The 25,169-nt window shown below is 36.0% G+C and overlaps 1 protein-coding gene across 3 annotated transcripts in view; it reads right to left on the reverse strand.

Moving 5' to 3' along the window:
- Window positions 1-25,169, reverse strand: part of TTLL7 (tubulin tyrosine ligase like 7) — a 137,444-nt gene that overhangs the window by 23,551 nt on the left and 88,724 nt on the right. For all 3 annotated transcript variants that reach the window (XM_025363920.1, XM_025363922.1, XM_025363918.1), the window contains 5 exons: window positions 24,343-24,429; window positions 19,393-19,591; window positions 15,696-15,901; window positions 14,577-14,711; window positions 12,330-12,410 (listed from right to left, as the gene is read on the reverse strand). In XM_025363920.1, the coding sequence (XP_025219705.1) occupies window positions 12,330-12,410; window positions 14,577-14,711; window positions 15,696-15,901; window positions 19,393-19,591; window positions 24,343-24,429 (708 nt within the window). The remainder of the gene's footprint in view (window positions 1-12,329; window positions 12,411-14,576; window positions 14,712-15,695; window positions 15,902-19,392; window positions 19,592-24,342; window positions 24,430-25,169) is intronic.

Genomic DNA, 25,169 nt, shown 5'->3' on the forward strand with positions numbered 1-25,169 from the left:
GGATATGGAATCTGCCGGGTCTCTTAGACATTGCTAGTGTGAGTACAGATCGGTGCACAAATTGGAAAACAGTCTGGCATTATCTCCTAAAGTTGAAAATTAATATCCCTATGGCTCAGCAGTTTTAATTCTGAAATAATCTCTCACAGGTAAAAATAGGAGGTGGCATGTACAAGAACGTTCATAGCAGCTGTTAACAATTGTAAACACCTAGAAACAATCAAACTCTTCAACAATAAGAGAGTGAATAAATGAACAGTGGATACTCACCCCCTCTGGACTATTACACAGTATTAATACAGTAGTCAAAATGAATCAAATATGACACACAAGACAGAACATCTTCATAATAAATGGTAAGGTAAAAAATGTACTAGAGGCCGGGCGCGGTGGCTCAAACCTGTAATCCCAGCACTTTGGGAGGCCGAGACGGGTGGATCACGAGGTCTGGAGATCGAGACCATCCTGGCTAACATGGTGAAACCCCGTCTCTACTAAAAAAAATACAAAAAACTAGCCAGGCGAGGTGGCGGGTGCCTGTAGTCCCAGCTACTCGGGAGGCTGAGGCAGGAGAATGGCGAGAACCCGGGAGGCGGAGCTTGCAGTGAGCCGAGATCTGGCCACTGCACTCCAGCCTGGGCGACAGAGCCAGACTCCATCTCAAAAAAAAAAAAAAAAAAAATGTACTAGAGACTATATATATAGCATGATACCACTCCCTTTTTTTTTGAGGCAAGGTCTTGCTCTGTCACCTAGGTTGGATTTCAGGGGCACAATCTCAGCTCACTATAACCTCAACCTCTTAGGATCAAGCTATCCTCCCATCTCAGCCTCCTGAGAAGGTGGGACAACAGGCACACACCACCATGCCCGGCTAATTTTTGTAATTTTGTAGAGAAAGGGTTTCACCACATTGCCCAGGTTGGTCTTGAACTTCTGAGCTCAAGTGATCTGCCCACCAAGGTTGCCCAAAGTGCTGGGATTAAAGGCATGCGCCATCACCCCTGGCCATGATACCCTTGTAATAGAAGTAAAAACAATTAAGTTTTAAAAACACATGGGGAATACACATAAACATTTTATATATATATGGTATATATACCCTATATATATGGTATAAGGTATATATATATGAAAGAAAGAAAGCCAGAGAGAGCAAGAGAGAAAGAAGAGGAGCGGAGGAGAGGGGAAGGGAGGGGAGGGGAGGGGAGGGGAGAGGAGGGGAGGGGAGGGGAGGGGAGGGGAGGGAAGGGAAGGGAAGGGAAGGGAAGGGAAGGGAAGGGAAGGGAAGGGAAGAGAGTGAACACTGAGTTCAAGAATATAGCTACCGGGGAAATGGGGAGCCAGGGGGATGGAAGGGAATCATTTGGTTATATACGTTATTTCCAAGAATCTAGCTTTTGATTTGGGTGTTGGGTTCACAGGTGGTACAGTAAACTTCAAAACACTAAATAACACTAAATAAAAGCAGGCCATGCACAAACCAATCATGAAAGAGTATCGTGAAATAAGGACTATGATTAATCTGGATCACTGAAATCCTAGAGGTCCTAAAAAATTTGTAAACCCCAAAAAACTCTTTTGTCTAATTCACATATACTTGATACTTATGCAATGTAGGTATTTCCAATAAAATTCTTTGTAAAAAAACAAAACAAAACAAAGAAAAATAAAATATCAAATACTAATATTCTGATCTCCATTCATCAAAGTGGATTTTTCACTTTTTATCTAGCTATAATTATGGCAACTGCCTATAAAAATGAAAGTGAAAGATGAAAAGGGAAAAAGACTTTCAAACATAAAGACTAAATAAAGACATTTCTCTCAACAGACACAAACATGAAGAATTGGAAGCAGATGAAAGAATGATTTGTTTCTCTTTAAAACAGCAATATTTAAAGAAATGATGTTAGTTATCTCTGATCAAGGCAAATTTAGAATAAACATTTGTTTAAAAATAAATTTAGTAAAAAGTTTTCAAGGTGATATTTATAGAAGACTAGGAACTACAGCTTCTCACAGGGAAATGCGTGAGCAGCAGCATTCCTTCCCTTCCTGTTCCAGCTTCCTGCACTGTGATGGGGGCAGTAATACAAATCCTACTGTAGGTCAGGGTGTGTCCTAGGGGAAGGGGCAGAGGATGAGGAGGGAAAATGCAATCTGTAATAAAGTTGTGTGTGAAAAACTCATGGAAAGGCTCATTATTACAGGTAACAAATGCTTCATTATAAAGAGGAATATCTTAAAACCTTTCACAATAATACTGAAATGTGAGTATCAAGGCATTAATTCCTGCCTTTTAGTTTTTACAATTTTAATTTAAGCTATTAGTTTAACTCTTTATATTTTTTAGTGTAGAAAGCAGTGCGCTCATGACTATGTGATATAAGAATCAACACTAGCTGTAAATGAGAAATTTAAATCATCTTTCTTCTCAATTTTCCTTTCTACTTTCTGTCAATATATTAGTAAGTAATAATAGGCCAAAAGTCATAATGCAGAAAGGAAAGAATAAGAAAGTAGCCAAGATAACCCATATATTAGTCTCAAGGATAAATATGAGTTATATAAAATAACTGAAATTGAAAAGTGTTATTGATACTGACAATTTTAACATTACCTTAAGTTCATCAGTATTCACATTATATTATAAAATGATTATTCAACTTTAAAATGATAAAGGATTTGAGATCATGGAGTATTCATTCATTTCTTTTTAAATACACTTCAAGGGCAACTAACATGTATCATCTGCCTGCTCTATGCCACTGTGCTAGGTACATTACTTAGATTATTTTGACCACTACTCTGCATATATTTTCTTCTTAATTTAGAGGGAATTTTAATAGCATGACAGTACCATATTCTAGCCCATACATGACTAAAAGCAGCAACTTCAGAATGGAACCAGGGAGTTAGGGATGGGGAATGCTTCTGCTCCATTCCTAATGTTTTCTTCAATATGGAGGTGGAAAAGTCTGCAGGCATCATGGTACTCCATCAGGCACCCCTATCTAAGAAGCAATTTTCCAGATTGGTGAGACTGGCATGGTCTGGGCAAACTAGGCACATTCTCCTTCCTGTCCAGAGCAAACTACTGGGAATACACATTCCTCTTTGCTTCTCTTTGCTTTCAGTTTTCAAGGAGCCTCTCCAAGAAGGCAAGCTTTGGTCCTGGGAGACCCACCCCTAATTGGAGGACATTGAACAACACAAACTGAGGGAACAGGAACCCAAATCCTTCAACTCTCCTCTGAGTCTTCACATAAGCTCTTTCCTCTGCCTGAAACAGTCTTCTCCTATCTCTTCATCTGATAAACTTCTATGTTTCACTTCAAATGCCACTTCTAAGGGAAACTTTACCTGTCACTGAACTATTGTTTGATATCTTAATGCCCAGTTCTTCCTTTATTAGCAATCATCCTATTTTATTTTAATTTCCTGTTTAATTAATGGAGAGTGTTATACATATAAAGGGAGGAAATTGTGCCCATCTTGGTAATAAAGTTACCAGATCCCCAAGGCTTAAGACAACGTCTATCATTTAGTAGGTTCCTGTCTTAGTGAGTCATTCCTTGCAAGAAAGTAACACCTATGTAGACAAGGTAAAAATCATTGAGAGAACTTACCATGTGCCAAGCACTGTTCCAAGCACTTTAACATATATTAACTAATTTAATCCTCAAAACAAAAACATGAGGTAGATACTATTGGTCCACAGTCCCTTTCCAAAAATCTCAAGCCTAGATTCCATAATCATACATATTATTATTTCTGCAGGAAAAAAATGTAAATATTCAAACCAAGAGATAGACAAAATAAATACATAACTTCTTGTCAGGTCATTGTCACCAAATGAATTCAGGTGGGTTAGGTTTTGCTGCTTAGCGGTTATGAAAATATTTTTGGTTGTGAAAACATTTTGGATCCCCATTTTATGGATGAGAAAACTTAGGCACAAAGCAGATAAGCAACTTGCCCAACATTACCCAACTCATTGTATCCAGACCTACCCTCTTAACCACATCTAGCACTGCCTCACAATTTAGTTTTTCCAGATGCCAGTAGCAAAAGCCTAGAAGAGAACCCCATTATCTCTTCTTAGATTCAGATTCATCTCTAGTCCAATGGTATTTTGAAGGAGGGTGGGATCACTGTGTACAAACAAGGTTGCCTAGGCACCCCCTCCTTTATGGCTATGGAGTATGGAATAGTTTGTTTAGAAGGCTATACAGATGGGGAAGCAATGACTGTACTTTTAGCAAAACTCTCACTTAATAATTTTAAGAAAGCACAGATCAGATAGGCAAGAAATCAGACTGGAATGAGATAAATTAGTGCCAGTTCTACTTGTGATGCTTTTTTGGATTTCTGGTGCTTTGGGGATTGAAGAAATTGGGTGGAAGATGAATAATTTGTGAAACACAAAAATAAATGATCAGCAAGATGCCCTTGTGTTTATCTGTGGGCTTAAGTGAGGCTAACTTATAGAATATAGGTATCCATTTCCTTACATTATGACTTTTAAAAGCATCCCAATCCAACATTAAGCTCTCCAAGGGAAAAAATAAATAGGAGATTCAGTCAATGACAACATTAATAAAATGAAAAGATTTGTCTTTTCCATATGAAATATAGCACATTTGAAGGCATAAAGCACACAGACAAATTCATATTTTGCAAGAGCATACAGATGTTGAATGACAAACTGCTCCATATGGCTGAACAGTTGGTCCTAAATTAAAATAATGGCACAAGGTGAAGGCGGTTTAGAAATAAGATTAAAATCACTACATGCTGTACTAATGATGCATGCAGCAGCGATGGCTATAGGGTAAAGGCATCTTTGCTGATACAAAACGAACAGCTCTGAACAGCATCTATGTCAGCCTGAATAAAACAGAGATGGAAAATAGTATCATCAAAATGCATGCAGAAGCAGCCACGGTAGGTATTAAAAATAAATTGCTATTTAGAGAAGTAATACTTGATGAACAAGGATCTCTTAGCACCCTAAAATAAATGCAAACCTTACTATCATTAGTGATTTCTCTTCATCCTCCAGTCTTAGTTTATGTCTAGGTATCACATCAGATAGTAAGCTTTTCAGCAAATCTGGCATTCTTCGCAGCCCACCAACACGGCTATATTTTCATACTTCAGATACATTCCTCACAAACTATATAAAGCAACTGCATTCTTGGCAGAAAGCTAAATTATGCAAGTATGGAGTTACCACAACATGACATTAAATAAGATTACACTACTTCTGTTTTCACCTGGTGAGGGTTCTTTTCAGGATTTAATTCCCATACCCTTGATCTTTACATTTTACATCCATTAAGGAAAATATGAAGGCAAATAATTTTTTTTTATTTCCAAGAACAGAAAAAAGGAAAGCATGTGGAAGACTCTGTGTGTATGTCATTTTAATCTTGGAGCTTTACAACAGGCTAATAAACAACCACGAATGCCTCAATCCTGGAACAGGAAAAGTGAGATACATATTTCAAAAATTAAGATACTTAAATAAGAGTCTTGTGCCACCATACCTTGAATAGTGCCTGGGGCATGGCAGTCCCTCAATAAATATCTGTTGAATGCATGATTAAGTGAGCAAATAAATGAATGAGTAAACAACTCTCAAAATCCCTCACAGTGTCTAGCATATTATTTGTATAAAATTGGCAACCAATAAATGTTTGTTAAATTAAAATGTATCACGCACAGCCTTGGTGGCAGCCATGGAGATGTGCCACTTAAATTAACATGTTTCAAAGAACGCAGTTAGCTGAAGGCTTCCCCACTGGGTATCCACTGCAATATTCAAACCATGCTTACACTCTCCCAAGATAGTTCCCAGGCAAGGATTAAGCATGGCTGGGATACAAGTGAAGAGCTATTTCTGCTCACTCTGATCCCTCCAACGCCAGTCTTTGTTCTGGGCTCCCCACCAGCCTGACCATGACTTTCTCACAGATCCATTAAAGTCTGAGGTTCTTCCTACCCAGTCCTCCTCCCTTGCATTTACTGGAGTCAGACCTGCATTGTAGTCCTAAGGCTCTTCCTGCCTACTACTTGAGCTCTCTCTCCCCATTATCTTCCTTGGGTGTTTTCCATTAAAAAAAAAATAAAACCTTTCACTGTTAATTCCATCTTAGTGTCTACCTCCCAGAAGATTAAGCTGGTAAAGCTTTTCAATGATTATTGACTGACATTACAGCCAAAAGAAGGATGGACCTGATTAACATGCATCCAATGTAAATTAGTTAAGTCATTAGCTTTCTAAACAGATACATTTTTATAATGTCTAATTCTGCATTCCACAGCTGACCTACATTTCCAGGTTTCTTTTAGTTTCTTAGATGCAGTTTCTAGCTTTATAAGACAATAGCACAAGTTTCTGATAGCCAAATAAATGATCAACATGTTATAGGCCAACAGACAATTTTTATACACCATTTCTATATATTCTATACAAAAGAATACCCCATATGAAGAATTCTTAGTAAAATAAAATACATCAGAGAAACAGTCTGACATGGGGAATCTTAGTAGAAAAGAAAACATTTCAGCCTGCATTTTACCCCTTCTAAGTCTAGAGTACATTCCCTTATGATGTCTCGCTTTATCACAAGGACCCTTCAATACTTAACGTTGTAAACCTCAGAGAAGTTCTGAGAAGTCACCTGTCCAAGTTAAAGGCCATAGGCAATACTGAACTCAAGTCCATACTGCCTCATGAGATGTCCACTACAATTTCATGTAATGAAAAGACATCTAGTAACTCTTTCTATTACATGCTTTTGCCTCTCTAATTTCACCATATAAAGTATTTTTTCAATGCACTTTGACTCATTATTATATTAGCTCTTATATTGTCAGGCAAAAAAAATATTTCAGTCAGTTGCTGTCTGGTCACTTTACCTCTGATTTTATCTGAAATAAACTTCAGGTAGGGAAGAGGTAGAGAAAAAAATTATATATTAAATATATGTATATAAATAAATCAGCTAAACACATTTAAATTTGTTCCAATGATCATTTCCAAAATTACCTCTATATTTTACTCTTATTCCTGTCTGGGGTAAATTTTAAGTATTTCACGTAATTAATTCTAATGCTACTTATTAAGTAGACAAACCTTTTTAAAAAAAAATCCCAATGAGAATCTGTTTACACGAGAGTTCAATACCTCTGTTGCTGGCTGGTTTGCACTGCTGGCTGGCTTGATGATTTGTATTCATGATATGTATATTTGTTAGGCTTCTTTTTGTGAATATAAATAAAAGAACCTATAAATTTTGGCAGGGTTAACTTTATAAAAATGGAAAGTTTTACAAAACGTTATAGTAAAGTTTTAATATAAAGCTCCTTATATTAAAATAGTTACTCATGGGTAAGGGGTCTTAAATTACCTGAATAAGGGGAAGAATGTCATCACAGAATGAAAGCTGCTGAAAGTTGTCCTCTGCTTATTTTCCCAGATGTGCCTCACCTTTCACTACATATCTGAGAAATTTGAGCCTGTTTTGGGAAAGCCTCTTAAAGAATAAAATTGTTGAAGGAAGAAAAGGAGCCCCAATAATCATGAGAATAGCAAGAAAAATTGCTACAAACAAGTTGCACCTGTTTAAATCCTAGGCTTCCACTTGTTTTCACAGCCTGGGAGTAGCATTCCTCAGCGACTTTCAGGGCTCCATAAAATTGGGCATCTTTGCAAGATAAACTTGCTCTAGTTAAGATCAGCCCTTTCTGTTCTTTTAAGAGCCAAAATTCAAGATACGAATTTTTCTGCCAAAAATATAATTGTCTATTAAATTATCTATGTAGAAGAATGACAGTAAACGTTTGGGTAGTGCAAACTGTGGGACTTTAACAAGCTTTTACTGAAGACAGAATACATCGTTACTTTCTGCAAGCACAAGGGAAACCCAATACCTTTGATTTATACCGAAGGAAGAAGCCACAAAGAAGCTCAAAAAAAAAAAAAAAAAAAAAAAAAGACTAGCAGGGTATAAAAATGGTAATAAAGCTCCTCCCCTCACATTAGTGCTTCCACTCCCTCCACATAACAGTGTATGATTAATACTTAAAGGTGGTTGTACCTCTGAGAACTGGAAGAAAAGATTACATAAAAATAGTTCACTCCTATATTCTTAGAGTAAATCAGTATCAAAGAAGTGGATATACTGGTATATGTACTCAGTAGTAAATTTATAAACAAGCATTTATTTTTCCTCTAAATGTAGAAAGTCAATTGAGCATAACAACCCTATTGAAATTGTTTCTTCCAATTCACAAATATTATTATTCACATATATCATTTAATCATCCCATCAATGTTTATCAGGCCTTCTCACATCACATGTATAAAACAGAATAGCACTGTCTTATTATTCCTGTTCAAATAAACATATCACTAACTAGTAAGGAAAGATGGCCATGGAAAGAAGCAGCTACCTTGCTATTGAGTCTAGAATTAAAAGTCTAGAATGGAATCAACAAAAATTGACAGAAAGCCCCCTGAAGGTAACTACAAAATGAGACCCGTCCTCTGGCTTTTTAGAGGTATGAAAAAATTATCCATAAATTTCTCAAGGGAGATCATAAGTTAACTGAATACAAAGTGCCATGAAGATTGAAGTAGGGAAAGATACCTGGTTGTAGGGGACTCCAGATGCTTTGTGAAGGAGATGGAGCTGGATCTTCAAAATATGTGGTGTGTGAGATTGTAAAGAAGGGATTCTACTTAGCAAGGACAGCCGAAGCAAGGTCCTGGGGTCAGGGAGAGACACTCTCTGCCTCTTTCCCTTATTCCTACCTCAACACAAAACAAACGCACAACACAGTTACTTCACAAGCCCTTTCCATGGAGATGCCTTATCACTGTGATGAATGCTCATGTACAAAAAAATCTTTTATACATTCAGGCAATTATTCTGTAGGATGGAATGCTGGAAGTGGTTTTGCTGACTTATAAAGATTATGAACATGTCATTTTAATAGATATAAGACTTGTACCAATGTACTCTCTTTCTCTCTAATAGTATAGCAAAGGCCCTTTTACTCATACTATTTCCATCACCGGATATTATGTGTCTTATTAATTTTTGCCCATATGATGTTTTTTACTTGCTTTTTCTTCTTCATTAGTAAGGTCAAGGATCTATTTACGTGTTAAATGGCTATGTGAAATCCATACGTTGTCTTTTCATGGTCTTTTTATATGCTTTGCCATTTTATGTGTCAATACTTATAGGCAAGTTTCTTTTGCTGATTGATTTGCAGAAGGTATTGGTTCACTAGTGTTACTTTTCATTTTATGTGCTACACTTATCTGTCCTCCTCAAACTCCTCCTCTATCCCCCACCCAATTGCCCTCACAACTTCTGCCTTTTAAGATATTTTTTACCTTTCATAAGATTTTATGTAATCAAATCTGTTGATATTTTAATTTAAGCCTTCTAGGTTTTAGGTATTTTCTTAAGATGTTTTCCCACTCTAAGATTATAAACTTATCCTTCTGTATTTTCTTCCACATCTTTAATATTTTCTTTTTTACATAGAAAACTGCAATTATATGAAGTTTGTTTTTATATGGTGAGAATTAAGGCTCCAACTTAATTTTCTTACAAATAGATAGTTGCTTCTGTACCACTGAGTGGAAAAACCATCTTTTCTCTATTGGTTTGAAATGCCACATTTATCCTGTATTATTAATATCGTACTATTTTTTTAAATTAGCAACTTACCCACACTTCTCTCTCTTCCAGATTACAAAAATTTTATGGACTTAAGGAAATTCAGGGTTCCAATTCGAATAAAAAGTCTGTATCTCCACTAATGGAAACCAAAGTCAGCAACCTGAAAACATATTCAGGGCTTCCCATGTGTTTTGCAATCTGCTTCTGTCACCAGCTTTACTATACCCTCCTCAACAGTGTACTCTACGTGGCACATGGCAGGACACTAAGCAAGTATTTGTTGAATGAGATAATGTGCAACAGTGAGTTCAGCTTACTCAGATAAAAGTATATAATTTAAGAGTCATCATGTAATCAGCATCAAGTTTCAGCTTATTCATGATAATTCTGAGAAAGGGCAAATGATAGCTTGTATTATTGAAGGAATTCAACAACTTCACTCTGCTACTAAAATAGCCTATCTCCCAGAAAACAGTATTACAGTGCAGTTGATGGGCCCTTCACCGTGCTGGCCACTCCACTCTTCCACTCTCCACGACAGCTACTATGTACCTTATACTCTCTCCCCAAATCTCCAGAAGCCCTCCCCACCAGAAGAAAACTTTCCCATCTTCCCACCACATTCCCATGCACCTGCCTTCCCTCCTGTTAGAATAAATGCTCTTGATTAGGAAAATCCTCCCCCTCTCACAGCTTACTTACACAAGAACTTTTTATCACCTCTCTTTTCTGTGCCATTCCTCTCTTCTAAATCGTTCTCATCATCATACAAACTAAAAATACCTTCATCTTAAAAAAAAAAAAAAAATCCTTGTTGGCCCACATTCCTCTCCATCTACCACCACCACATTTCCCATTCCCCTCTATAGCAAAATTCCTTGAAAAAGTGCCTGTAGTAACTGTGGTGTTTTGCTCTCCACTTTTCTTCTTCTTGTACATATTCCAAGTTTTACTCCCCACCACCCCGCTAAATTTATGATTAGGGTCATCACTAACATCCACATTGCCAAAAATTACAGTCAGTTCTCAATGCTCAGCTTACAACCTCTGTCAGCAACACGTGACACAATTGATTACTCTGTCCTTAAAATAATTTCTTTACTTGACTTCAAGGACACCCAGTTCTCATGGTTTCTTCACATCTTACTGGCTGTTCCTTCTCAGTCCTCTTTGGTAGATTCTCCCCATCTCTCTGATTTCTACATGTAGGAGTGGCCCAGGCCTTAGTCCTTGAAACTCGAGGTAGTTTCATCTAGCTGACACCTTAAATATCTTAGAGACTCCTAAATTTTTGTTCACCATACACAATCTTAGCCCTAAACTCAAAACTCTTATACAACTATACACTCAACATTTTCACTTGGATGTCCATCAATATATTAACATCAACATGGTCAAAATAAAATGAAACAACAGAAACAGCAAAACCCTCCCCCTCTTTCTCCAGCATCCATCCATTCAGTTACCACCCTAGCTAAGCACCCATTAGCTCTTGCCTCAGTTACCCTAACAACCTTCTAGCTGGTCCCTACTTCTATTCTGCCAAATTCCCGCTCCTCCAGTTCTATTCTCCACAAGTAGTTCTCGTGATTCTCTTAAATTCAAACAGGCTATGTAACTTCTCTACTCAAATTTTCCAGTGGTTCCTCATCAACTGGAATAAAACCCAGTATCTTTCCATAGCCTATAAAGTTGTGACCTAGGTCCTCCCTATCTGTCCAACCTTATCTCTTACCAAGACCCCATCACTCACTCTTTTCCAGCTAAAACAGACTATCTTATGAATATATAAATAAAATGGTGCCTTGCTCTGCTTCATATACCCGTCAAACTAATTTCTACCTCAGCATCTCTATATTTGTTCTTCCCTCTGCCTGAAACATTGTCTCTGCAGAGATCTGTATAGCATGATTCTCATTTCATTTAAGTCTCTGCTCAAATACTACCTTCTATTTTTTATGTCAATTTATTTTTCTTCATAGTACTTAGTATAGTCATCCCTCTGCACCTGTGAGGATTAGCTTCAGGACCCCTAACCCCCAGACAGCAAAATACATGGATGCTCAAGTACATGATATAAAATGGTGGAATATTTGCATATAACCTATGCACATCCTCCTGTATATTTTAAATCATCTCCAGATTACTTATAATTACTTATAATATCTAATACAATGTAAATGTTATGTAAATAGTTGTTATACTGTTGTATTGTTTAGGAATAATGACAAAAGAAAAAAGGTCTGTACATGTTCAGTACAGACACAGCCATCCTTTTTTTTCCAAACATGTTCAATCCCTGGTTGGTTGCATCCATGGATGCGAAAGCCACAGACATAGAAGGCTGACTGTACTACCTTACATTCTATTACATATTTATTTATTATCAGACATCTTAACTAGAATGTAAGTTCTATGAAAGCATGGATTTTTTACAATTCACTTTTGTATCCTCAGAACCTAGAAGAGTGCCTGACCCATAATAGATACTTAATAAGTATTTGTTGAAGAAATGAGTAAACAAATGAGCAAATATAAAGTCTGTCTATGAATTTGGCTTAATGATCCTAGCTTAATACATAATCCAAGAGGGAAAAACTGTTTTTGAGCATTACTCACTTTTCGTTGTTTTACAGAGTCCAATTTTATGAGCCAATATGAAGCCACTTTGGTTTTATGATACTTCCAGTTATCGATGATCTGTTTGGAAGGATGAACATTAAGAAATTTACAGGTTGAAACCCATTTTTTAAATTAATTTGTGTAATGAAAGCACTACAATATTACTTGCAACAAATAATGCCAACTTTCGTAAAAAGACATGTGCAAAGATTTCTAACACAAATTAAGCCATCTACGTCCAAAGCTTTCTATTCTAGTTGCATTAAGAATACAATCTCTGTGGCTCACACCTGTAATCCCAGCACTTTGGGAGGCCGAGACAGGCAGATCACTTGAGGCCAGGAGGTCAAGACCAGCCTGGCCAATATGGCAAAACCCCATCTCTACTAAAGTATAAAAATTAGCTGAGCATGGTGGTGCATGCCTGTAATCCCAGCTATTTGAGTGGCTGAGGCACAAGAATCACTTGAATCCAGGAGATGGAGGTTGCAGTGAACTGACATTATACTACTGCACTCCAGCCTGGGCAACAGAGTGAGACTCTGTCTCAAAAACAAAAAACAATCTCCAATGAATGAAAGTCAAATACCTTCAGAAACATAAGATTTGGCAAGAAATCCAAGACACAGATTTTTCATTTGTATGTTAGAGGCTGATTTATGACATCATTCATAGTAATAAAATACTGAATAATGCATTAGAAGGCAGCCTATATAAAATGAGAATTCTACTACTTTGTTTTGTTTTTTGTGCAAGTCTGCAAAACTTCTGAATATATAGTCTTGTAATATATACTGTAATAAACAGATTAAAATGTTCACACATAGTGAACATATAGTAAACAATTTGATGTCTGATATAATTATTAATTATATTTTATTAATTATATAAGCCTATATACATTCTTTATAGAACAATCACGATAGTCACAAATATTAGTTTTACTCTCTGTTTAATTTTCTTCTACCTGATTAAAAAAGATGGGATATAACTAATATCTCTAAGAAATACATAAAATAAAGTGCTACAAAGTCATTGGCTATATGTAGAAAATAACTTTATCAAATAAGATGACATAGGTAAATAAAAGCACACCTAGCATAATCCTTAACATCCAATGCTTTCTTTCATTTCCTTTGATGTAACTAAGTAGCACCTAGCTTGCAAACAAGTTACCATTTTCACTTTTTAAAAATATATATCAACAAAATATTAATTAGGGGCTTTGCGTATGACTGTGTCATCAGTACATAATATAAATTGCAATTATGGGTATTTTTCAGCAAGAAAGTCTCTTTTACTGTTGTTTGTTTGCTTTTTGTTTCTATACACTTGTTTTAGACGGGTCTAAAGTAAATGCTAAAAAACGAAAAGTCCAAGTGCATGGCTGTAGTTTTTATCCTATAACTGGCCACTAGATGGTGCCTTCTCCTCTGGGAAAAAAATACATACATTTTATGTATATAATTTATAAAATTATATTTATAAAAAAGGTCCAAAATATATTTTTAATATATTTATAAAATATATGTGCCCCCACCAAAAAAACAAGGTTCTACTACTAAATAATTATCCAAGAATGAAAAGGATGTTTGAATGAAAAAATGTAACCTTGCGTGAAGAAATGCTCTTTCACCAAAATTATCTGAAATAACGTGGACCCTCTTTCTAAATTAGGAGTAAGTCACTGATTTTAATGTGAATTTTAGGGCCCTCTGGCATTTTAGAATGTTCCACTGGGTGGTGCACATGTGTGTGTAACAAGAAAAACACACAGCTCCGCATAAGTCATTTCAAAATTCTGACCCCAAAAATGTGACATTCGAGGTGTCACATTCAAATATTCCTGACATTTTATGCCACAGCCCCACATTTTTCATCATACCCCATTCCATATTAGTTCTTTCTAAATCTTTATAGAGGCAAGTTTAACATGATATTTGCTTAATCATTAAGAACAATAATTATTTAACACTAATTATTCTCACTTGATGAAGACTTATTAAAATAGCACTATATACTAAAAGATATTTTGCACTGCTGATTATAATCTGATCTCACTGTTCATGAATTGTAACAATTAAAATAAACCCCTGTATTTTCTAAAGCTAGTAGAGGTTGAAAAGACATCAATTAAATTTACTATGTCATTGAGCATAATGCCTTCAGGAAATAAATTTTAATATTTTTTAAAAAATAAAAAGGTACCAGCTCCTTGGCATTTTAGACACATCAGATACTCACATCTTCTATCAGAAGTTCTGATTCTGCATCTGACTTTCCTGGAAACCGGATCTTCATGTCCTTGAGAACAAATAAGGTCTGACTTGTTAGATCATCTTCTTGTTCTTTTGTTTTCAGTTGCCGCAAAGACTCACTCTTAAATTTGAAAGAATACAGATATTTGGAGGGGGTCTTATTTCATTGTGCCAGTATAATCTGAAAGATATTTCTAGGTAAAAATGATGCACTTTTAACTGAAAACAATAACAATGAAAAAGGAAGAAAATTTTCTTTTACACTTGTGAATTCTTTGGATTAAATGGATACGAATCCCAAGAGTGTCTTTCATACTTCCACAAGGTTATACTTATTTAGCTAAAAGTACTAAAATAAAAATATAAATACTTAAAAAGGACTTCCTGGTCAGTTTCATTTGCTACATATACCTTAGGCAATTTTTCTTGATTAGAAAATAAATTCATTGTTACCAAGTGAAATTCATTCACATATTTCCTGACTTCCCTTTGGAAACACGATCCATATTAAATAAACAAATTAAATAAATCCTTAGTCTACATGAAGGTAGCTGGAGCTATCTGAGCATCTAAAAGTAGCCTTCTTACAAACTAAATTCACTATTTTCTCAATACCAAATCTCTGGGATTCGTGCTAACAAGGGAATACTCAATGTTAATTTAACATACAGAACACATTATAAATAACATTGTACTTAAGTGCTCCAAGGATAATTTATCATTTTTTAACCTATGAATCAACTGTCCCATTAAGTAAAATTTTCCAAACTTCCTCAAATTTAAAGAGAGACTGCATAATACACTGCAAAACCATGCATTTACTCAGGTAATTTTCAGTAATATTATCCTACTACATTAGCAAACAGAAAATAAAATAATGCTATTCTCAGTGTTCATCTTTGAGTTCTGTGACAGAGTGAAGTCTGCACCTTTTAAGAGTCATACTAAATTGTAGGCTAAGGTAGGTGAATAATCCAAATTTCAAGAAGTCATGAGTTGAATTATGGAAAGGATCTAAGGTTCAGTCTGTCCTCCTCTCATCTGATCCCCTTTGCCTGAGTACAGAGCTCCCTATAAACTTGAGAGAGCAAAACAGATGACCTACCACTTGAGAGTTTGTAGAGCAGGCATCATTACTGTGAGGCAGATGCCTCATGTAGGAGGAGGCACGGTTTAAGGAATGTGACCGAGACGCAGAAGTTGGCCGTGACACAGATATCACTTGTTGAGCAGAAAATGGGCGGGTGTCCCCACTGGAAGGCGACTGAGCAGAGATGGACCGAGGGCAGCTGACTGAACGCCTTATGGAGCCTATCAGTGATGGAGAAGAGGGATACTACAGTAGCAGTATTAATACAAGTTTTTTACTATATTAAGTCTATATAAACTAAAGATTATAGCAGCTAGTAGTGAAGTGGCAATAAATGTCAAAGCATAGGCATCATCATGGGAATATGAGTTTGGAATACATTTTTCAACAACAGTGAACTTGTTGCAGAGGAACCCCTCTGATGTATAAAAAATGGCTCTTTTGGGAATAATACTATCAACAATCCTTCAACATTATATCCTCAAAACATGAGATAAAAGAACCAGAAGAAAGGAAAATTAACATTTATGGAGCACCTTCTATAAGCCAGGCATTGTGCTAAGTGCTACACTTTTATCTTAGTCCTCATGGAAACCCTCTGAAGTAGGGCTCTCCATTGCTCAGAGGCTTAGAGAAAGAACTTTTTCAAGGTTATACAGCAATAAAGTGGTCAAGATCGGGTTTCAATCCTGACCCTATCTAATTCCAGTGTCTTCCCTGTTTCTATAATTCCATGATGCTATCCACTATCCCTTGGGATTTGACTGGCCACTTATAAGAATCTGTGTATATGTTAGAGATAGAATATTTTACAGCAAGATTCATAGGGAGGGCTGGAAAGGAGTATAGAAAGTGGACAGGCTAAATAGGTTAAGTTACAGAATTTAGAACCCATGACGGAAAAAAACAGTAATAAAACAAAATTCAGATTATCCTAATGGAATTTAAATATAGAATTGGTTATTATAAAGAGTAGCACTGAACAGAGAGCATTCTAATTTACAAGAGTAAATAATTTTTTAAAGTAGGTTAAATTCCAATAGAAAAAGACTTAAGTGAAGAAAAAAATATATGGATCTATAGGTTTGTTATCAGAAAAAAATATCTAAGAGAAACCATAAAATATCTTCCCCAATGCATATTAGGAACATCTAATAAAGAAAACCAACTGTTCCAGATAAATTTTGACTCCTGACACAGGGCAATAGATCATCACTCAATACTATCAATATTTTCATTGTTTTTCAGTTCCTATGGTCTATATATCCTCTGTTCTGTATTCTTTCTCTGCTTGGGGAATATATCTTCATTAATTAAATAATTTAGTAAAATTCACATGAAACCAGGTTGAATACCCAAATATTTCTCTTCATTAGCTGTTGAACAAAAAACTAAACCTTTATAAAAGGAATCGACATAAGCCTTATATTTAGGGATATACTTCTAAATTAAATTTTGGAGAAGTATACTTATTAAAGCTATAAAAGATTTTTTTTTAAATTCTCTTTGTTCCAAAGATTAACTTCCTTCTGAACCTGAAAACTGTCACCGCTTTTCAAAATGACACTGCCTCTATATTTCTAGAGAAGGGCAGAAGGGCTATGTGAGGAACATACCACCAGTCAACCTTTTTTTTTTTTTAACAAAGAACTGCACATATTTAATGTGCACCAAGAGCAAACTTACACTAAGAAAATACCCAAGGCATGTGCTAGTAACTGTACTGTAGTCCTACTCCCTTTGAGGGGTTATGGTAATGGTTTGGTTGTATACAACCTGATCACTGGGCAGAAAGAAAATATCCTTTGTCTTGAATCATCACAGATTCCTTTTTTTTTTTCTTTTGCCTACACATGCTAGAAATTCAGACAGAATAACTAAGTAGCTAGACATGCCAATGATGTTTGGGTGGATTCACAAAAAAATCATTGTAACTTGCATATCCCTTTGAAGCTGAAATAAGTTAGAATTTTTCAAACTATATATAAGAGAAAGTGTTACATATAATCTGGATTGTGTCCTTGATCATCAGCATCACTCTGAAGACAAAACTCAAGTAGGATTTGTGGCTGAAATGTTCCTTGGTGTAAGATTAAAGAGAGAAGATAACACAAAGTAAAAGGCTTGTTACAATTCCTCATGAATATAAAAATAAAACATAACTAATAAAAAAGACATGTAACTAAATTAGGCTAGATTGCAAATGAAAGTTCACACTTAAAAACATTTTTAAAATCTGTATATTTTAGTGCACTATTGTCTGATCTCAATTTGTTAACCTATTGGTCTGAGAACAAAGAACAATCTCAGAGCTATAAGAATGTTAGCAAGTTTTTCTCCAACCTGTCCTCATCTCCCATCAGTTCATGCCATTAGGGAGGTACACATCAGCTAACAGGAAAGGGAATTAAAAACTGGCCAAATTTAGGCATAAAAACGTCAGCTTCTGAAACCAACACAGAGCCATAGTTACACAAAGACACACTGAAAGTACTTAAGGAATCCTTAAGAAAAAAGGAAGCAAATATTAATAGCTTACAAACTGTATAACAGGTGCTCAGTAAACATTTCTTAAATGAATGAGTAAATAAATAAATGAAATGGAACACAATACATTAATTCCCCTCCAAAGACATAAACCCTGAAAGATATGAAGTAGTAGCATGTTTCTTTAGAGAATAACATATAAACAGAGACCATTCCTGTAAAAGCTTCATCTATTGGTTCTGTATTCCTCATGCATTTTGCCATAAGTGTTTAAGGCCAGTTTTAAAATATCCACATTATCAGGGAAGTTAACATATTAAATACATTGCTGAGGGTAAAAAGGGCTCACAATTGTGTTCACTGCATTATTGAGCTGGTTCCTTCAGCGGAACCCTAGGACAGTGGAGCACAAGGCAAACAGAGATATGACAGACAAGGGTTCAGAAAAGTCCTGGACTAGAGGCAGCATCAGGAATGGGTTTTCCAACTGAATCTAGGCAAACAGCAATCCCACACTGGACATTTGGGGATGAAAGAAAAATCACAGACACAATATTGCACATTTGGAATTGAAGAATAAATGAAAGAAGAGACAAAGGAAGAGAAAGAGAATGTAAAAAGAAATACAGATAGAGAGAAAAGGAAGCAGAAAAGGAAGGAGATGGAGCAGTGGTTGGCTGCTCTCCTAAGTAGTTCCTATGCATCATAAGCCCTGACTTAAGTACTCACCGGTGATGAAAACGGGAGGGAACAAAACTTCAACTATTTCACAATTATGTAACTTACAGATACATTCAAGTCAAATGCCTAAGGAGATACATACTTTTAAAAATATATATAATAAGTGATAGCATAAAACAAAGTGGGTGAAAGGAGTAGAGGGGCAGAAATTGAATGAGAAGAGAATATATTGGCTTAAGAGACACGTAATCATCAGATCAGCCATGAGGCACATTTTATAAAACCCAAGCAAAAATCTGGCACCTAAAAAAAATGATGAAATACAGAAGAACAGATCCTTAATCCAGCCCTTTCATTTTCTATTTGCAGATCTTGAAAGGGATTAAGGGATGTGCCCGAGTCTGGTTAGGGAAGGAAGGGGGATGGAATCCAGGTCTTCTCACACACAACAGGGTTCATTTGGCCCAAGGACCTTTTATTGAGTTTAATAATTTCAGTTCCATAATTCTTTATACAACATCTAAATTAGAAGAAATTAACTTACTGGGTTGTTGAATAAATTTGTAGTGGTTGGAGGGTTTAAGATTATATGTAACTTGCTTTTCTCTTTTCTTATTTTGGTACTCTTCTTTTTCATTTTCATCAGATTCTGAAGAGCTGCTGCTACTATCATAACTGCTGTCACTGCTGTAGTACTTCGGTCTTTTCATTATCTCAGTACTCTCAGGCATAGAACACAGAGGCTAAAAAGACGGAAATGTGTTATTTTGTTAGAATTCTTAAAAAAGGTTTACTGATATGATTAGTTACTATTTTAAATTTCCCCCTATGCTTGCTGCTTTTTACTGAAGGTTGAGAATCCCCCCAAATACTATTGCTGCCATGCTGCTTAGCCTACAGTGCTATGTATTGATTATTGTTTCTGCAAAATATTCTTTCTTAAATGATATAATCATGATGAGGAATATGTATTCCCACATGACTGGATTAAAGGGCCAGAGTATCTATAAACAAAGAATAACAAAATAAAGGGAAAATATTTGAGATAAAAATATAAAAATCAGAAATAAAATCAGCTTTTCTTCATTCCATAAGAGATTACTCATCAAGACTCAGAGATATACCTTTGTCATATCATTAACATTCAGAGTTACTCTATAAATGTGTATGCATGTGCACACACAAGTGCATCTGTGTATGTGTGTGGTGTGTGTCTGTGTGTGTGTGAGGGGGTGGGAGGAGAAAGAGGGGCAAGAAGGATAAAGAGAATAAGAATACTAAACCATTTTCTGTGAGCCTATCCACTCAGATAATGTGCAGCAAGAAGTTAGGTATCCCTCACATAACTGACTGGCTGTGGATATTTATAAAAATAGAATTTTTAGTTAACTGTCCACCTTCCAAACTGCTCAAGAACAACTGATGTCTTTTCTCAGAGTATTCCTAACTCTGGCACATAGCTTCTGGCCATAATAGAGTGACATAATTTTTCATTGCCCATGCTACCTTTTAAAAATTAATAATATAATATGAAGATCAGTAGGGGTAAACTTCCACGGGGGAAGGATAAATTCCTCTAATATAGAAGGGAAAATCTGTAAAGACTGAAAATGCCATGCTATTATGTGTCACTATCCCTATTAGAATCACTCGTTTCTAGTCCTCCCAATCAATGTGTTTCCAATGATGCCAGCTGCAGGAATGGAAGGAAAGGGACATGGGACAGTTTCACATCAGAAAGAATGTGCATAACCAAGAACAAGACAGTTTCATAACTCAGTCATTCTAAGAGACTATTTATTACACACACCATATGCCTCCTATTCCTGACGGGAGAGGCTCCTTCAGCTGTATACTAGTTGCTTGCTCTCTGTTAAATCAAACAAAAATGTTTTGATGTTAGCATAGACTATAATGAAATCCTTGGATAGCATGGGATTTCACTGAAAGAAGGTATACCCTCTAGTGTAACAGTGTAGAATAAAAATAGAGAAACAGCATTTCATGAAGTGCCTGGAATACAGAGTGAGCCAAAATGCATGATCTTCTTAAATTTACAGCCTTTGCAAAGGATGAAAAATAACCAAAGCAGGAAAGTAGTTTAATTCACTAAGGTACCAACTTGTGTTTAAAAGTATGTGCTCTTTCTGATGGTCTAATATTTACTAAGTACTGACAATGTTCAAAGAGATATGCATAAAAACATTTAACAGTAACACAATCATCAAACATTTTGACAATCTTGGGGAATATGAATTCTAGAGGAAGGTTGTTTCCTCAGAAGTTTAGCATACCCAGAAGAAACAGTGGCACAATCAGGCTTGCTAGTGGTGCCTTCCTTCATGTAGCAAACAGCTTTAAGTGTTCTTAAAGAGCTTGACTACATAATGAGTTATTCGACCCTATAAAGAATCACAAGGGGAAACGTACAGCTGAGCCTTTGTGTCTTATATGCACTTGGGACTTTTTGACCAATACACTGTTCAATAATTAACTAGCAGTCACAGCAACATAAACTCTAAATAGTGTCTTAACTACAAAATGGAATTTGTAAACTGGCATTGAGTTACGACACAACCATAGTACTTATTTTTTATGTCCAATTTTTTTATGTCCAATTTTATTATTTTTTTATGTCCAAGTAGGCCATCTATAAAAAATATAAAAATGTATAAAGAATAAACACCCACATGCCTATCACCCAGCTTAATAAAAAGAACATTGCTAATATTCTACTGCAATTACTTTTGCACCAACCTAACACTTTATGTGATATTATTCATGTAGCTAATGTTTCTTAGATTCTCAAGTAAGTGAAAAGTTATTATTTTTCCTACTACAAGTACCAGTTTTATTTAACTTTGATTATCTCCAATTATACTTCTACCAGTAAAGACACCGGAAATCAATGTTTTGTGTGTTATATCATCCCTCTAAAAAGGAACAGCTGCTTTGAAGTTTGGTTCACTTTGGACCCTTGGTAAACAACATAAAATTAAAAGTTATAAAAATGCTTCTACTTCAGACTGATTATCCAGACTTCAACAACTTTGAAATATAGCTGGCTTTAACAACTACAGGAAATATCTAGTTCATTTCAGCAAATACATTGTTAGTTCCCACTACTTGCCTAGAATGAAAGGGACTGAACAAATCAGACAAAGTGAATTCTTCCTCCCAAGAGGTTATATTTTTGTTTGGATGACAAGCCTTATATAAATGAAACACAGGAAAATATAAGACAATATAAAGCTGTCTCAAGGCTTCTGCATTTGCCATTCTGCCAGAAACATTGTGCCTCCAGGATATCTCATGTCTGGTTTGCTGAATAGCAATAATTAATATACAAAGCTTAGAAATTTCCCAATGTTTCCCAAAGTAATGCCATGACTCATGCAAGTATTTACTTTTACAGATACTCTAAAATATACTTCTTCCAAAAGGGGTATCAATGACATATTCTACAATGCCTCAATATGGAGCACATAATTCGGAACAGTCTCTGACATCCAAGATCTCCACCAGCTAATCTCTTATCTCTTAAACAGGCTCACCCATATAATTTCACTATCCAAGAACCTTCCACTTGAGTCATACCAAACTTTTCATGTTTCTACAACATCCTATACAGTATCATAACTCCATAGCTTTGCCTTTAATGTCCTATATACCCTAAATGTTCTTCCACCTCTTTTTTTGTGTGTGAGACAGAGTCTTGCTCTGTCGCCAGGCCACAGGGCAGTGGCACGATCTCGGCTCACCGCAACCTCCACCTCCTGGGTTCAAGCGATTCTCCTGCACACGCCACCACGCCCAGCTGATTTTTGTATTTTTAGCAGAGATGGGGTTTCACCATGTTGGCCAGGATTGTCTCAATCTCTTGACCTCGTGATCTGCCCACCTTGGCCTCCCAAAGTACTGGGATTACAGGCATGAGCCACCGTGACCTGCCTCTTCCACCTCTCTTAATGCTTAGAGTACTACTAATTTTTCAAGATCCAGTTCTAACAGCACTACCTTTCTGAAGCCGTCCACATGCTACCAATCCCTTTCTTCTCTATGCTGCTGTAGTACTTTACACTCCCTTTATTGTAGTACTTCCCACATTACTCCCTGATTTTTTAATTACCTGTCTGCTCTTCTACTAGCCAATGAGGTTCTTATGGATATATTTAACAAACTGAACTAATGGATTTTGAGAACCTACTGTGTGTCGGACACTGGCTAGGTTCTAGAGATGCAAAGATGAAAATCTACTTGCTGCCCTCAAGGAACGTGCAGCCTTGTACTGAGGCAAACATGCAAATAATTACTTGTCACAACTGCTCCACAAAAGTGTTATTTATGGAACAGCAGGAGAAAGAGAGAAGGTAAGGTCTAAGCTTAACTGGGGAAATGAGGGAAGGTTTCACACAAGTAACAGTGGTTCAGCTGAAATAGGAAGGAGACTCTAATCAAACAACAAGTCAATGACTTTTTTTTTTTTTAGTAGGAAGACATTTCAGAAGCATGGAAAATCATGAAAATATGACAGAAGACGAAGCGTCTAAGGACAAAGAGATAGCACAGTAATTCTGAAATATAAATGGAATGGAATGAAAAAAAATCCAAGATTTTTCTAATTCAACTCTTTCCTACTCTACTAACAAGAACTTTGACATATATTAGAACAGTACTGGACGCAGTGGCTCATGCCTATAACCCCAGCACTTTGGTAGGCCAAGGCAGGAGGACTGCCTGAAACCAGCGGTTCAAGACCCGCCTTGGCAACACAGCGAGACACCATCTCCTTAAAAAAAAAAAAAAAAAAAAGAAGAAGAAGAAGAAGAAGAAGAAGAAGAAATTTTTTTAAATTAGCCAGGCATGGTAGCATGTGCCTGTTGTCCCAGCTACTCAGGAAGCTGAGGCAAGAGGATCACTTGAGCCCAGGAGTGTGAGGCTACAGTGAGGTATGAACACACCACTGGACTTTAACCTGGGTGAGAGTGAGATTCTGTATCAAAAAAAAAGGGAGAACATGTAGATGTCATCTACATGACAGTTTTCTACTTATTTCTAGGAATTACACCTATTTTAACTAAAACAAAATCAGTGTTGCTAGGTCAGCAAAAGATGGGGCTCCTAATTAGGGTCTCTAGATTTCATGATTTGCCTTATTTATAATGCTACCCATTTATCTGATAATTATCTGTCTAGAGGTATGAGGCAAACTTAATATTTAGTTTAGAATAAGAGTACGAGCTCTGGGTCCCTTTTGGCCCTGACTCATGGTATTTTCACTGACATCAGGAAAATAACCAAAATGACAAATGAAACTAATAAAACAAAACAAAACTCCTGAGTGTAAGATACCATCATCTTCCAAACTCTACCTGCACTGGGCACACAGTCTTTATGGTTCCTTTAAAGCAGCACGGGTCATTCTTATAGTGAGAAGCATCAAGGGCTAGTAGCATCTACTTTGATAACTAAGGAAGGTAGAGATATACTGCACCTTTGGTCCTCGAGTCTTGGTAGTTTTTCCCATCAACTTTTCATCATCAATTTCACATTGTTCCAGAAGATCCAAAATATCTTCCTCCTTCAAAAAATATTCTAATTAAAATTACAATCACTAATGGACTCTAGAATTTTTCCAAGTTGATTAATCTCCACAAAATAATGCAGAGCAAGGATTCCCAAAATTATTTAGTGAAGACTGCTCAGAACAAAGGAGAAATATTAAAGGGTCATGGCAAATTCTCTTGAAACTTTCACTAAAATCTGGCATTATAATTAATATATAGCCAAAATCTATTCAGTATTAATTATCATAAACAAATGTACCTTTATAGTACAGTACAGTATTAAAATTTTAGAGTATAATACTTCAATAAACTAGTTCATTGGACACTAAAATTTCTGGAAAGTTCAAGGTAATTTCCAGATTTCAAGTTTATGAATCATTTCTATACAGATTAGTGTAAAATAATATTAAACCTCCAGACAGAAAACTGATAATTGGACTAATAGTTTCACTTAGAAACATTCTAACGTGAGTATTTGCTGACTGGGCACTATTTAATGAAAACCTTTCAAAATTTCAATGATTGCACAAACGTATTTTTAGAACTTTATAAAGGTTTTCATTCTATAGTCATCAAAGGTGGCAAAAAGTCACAAGTGCCCTAACACCTTTCTTGTGTTCTTCTAGAGTCATATTCTGAATCAAAAGGAAATTTTATAAAAGCATATACCCCGGTGGATATTAGGCAAGTCAGAACAATACAACTATAATAGGTACACTGAAAGAGGTATAATCAACTGTATCATTGAGTTATT

Source organism: Theropithecus gelada, chromosome 1 (genome assembly GCF_003255815.1).
Source record: "Theropithecus gelada isolate Dixy chromosome 1, Tgel_1.0, whole genome shotgun sequence".
Taxonomy (NCBI): domain Eukaryota; kingdom Metazoa; phylum Chordata; class Mammalia; order Primates; family Cercopithecidae; genus Theropithecus; species Theropithecus gelada.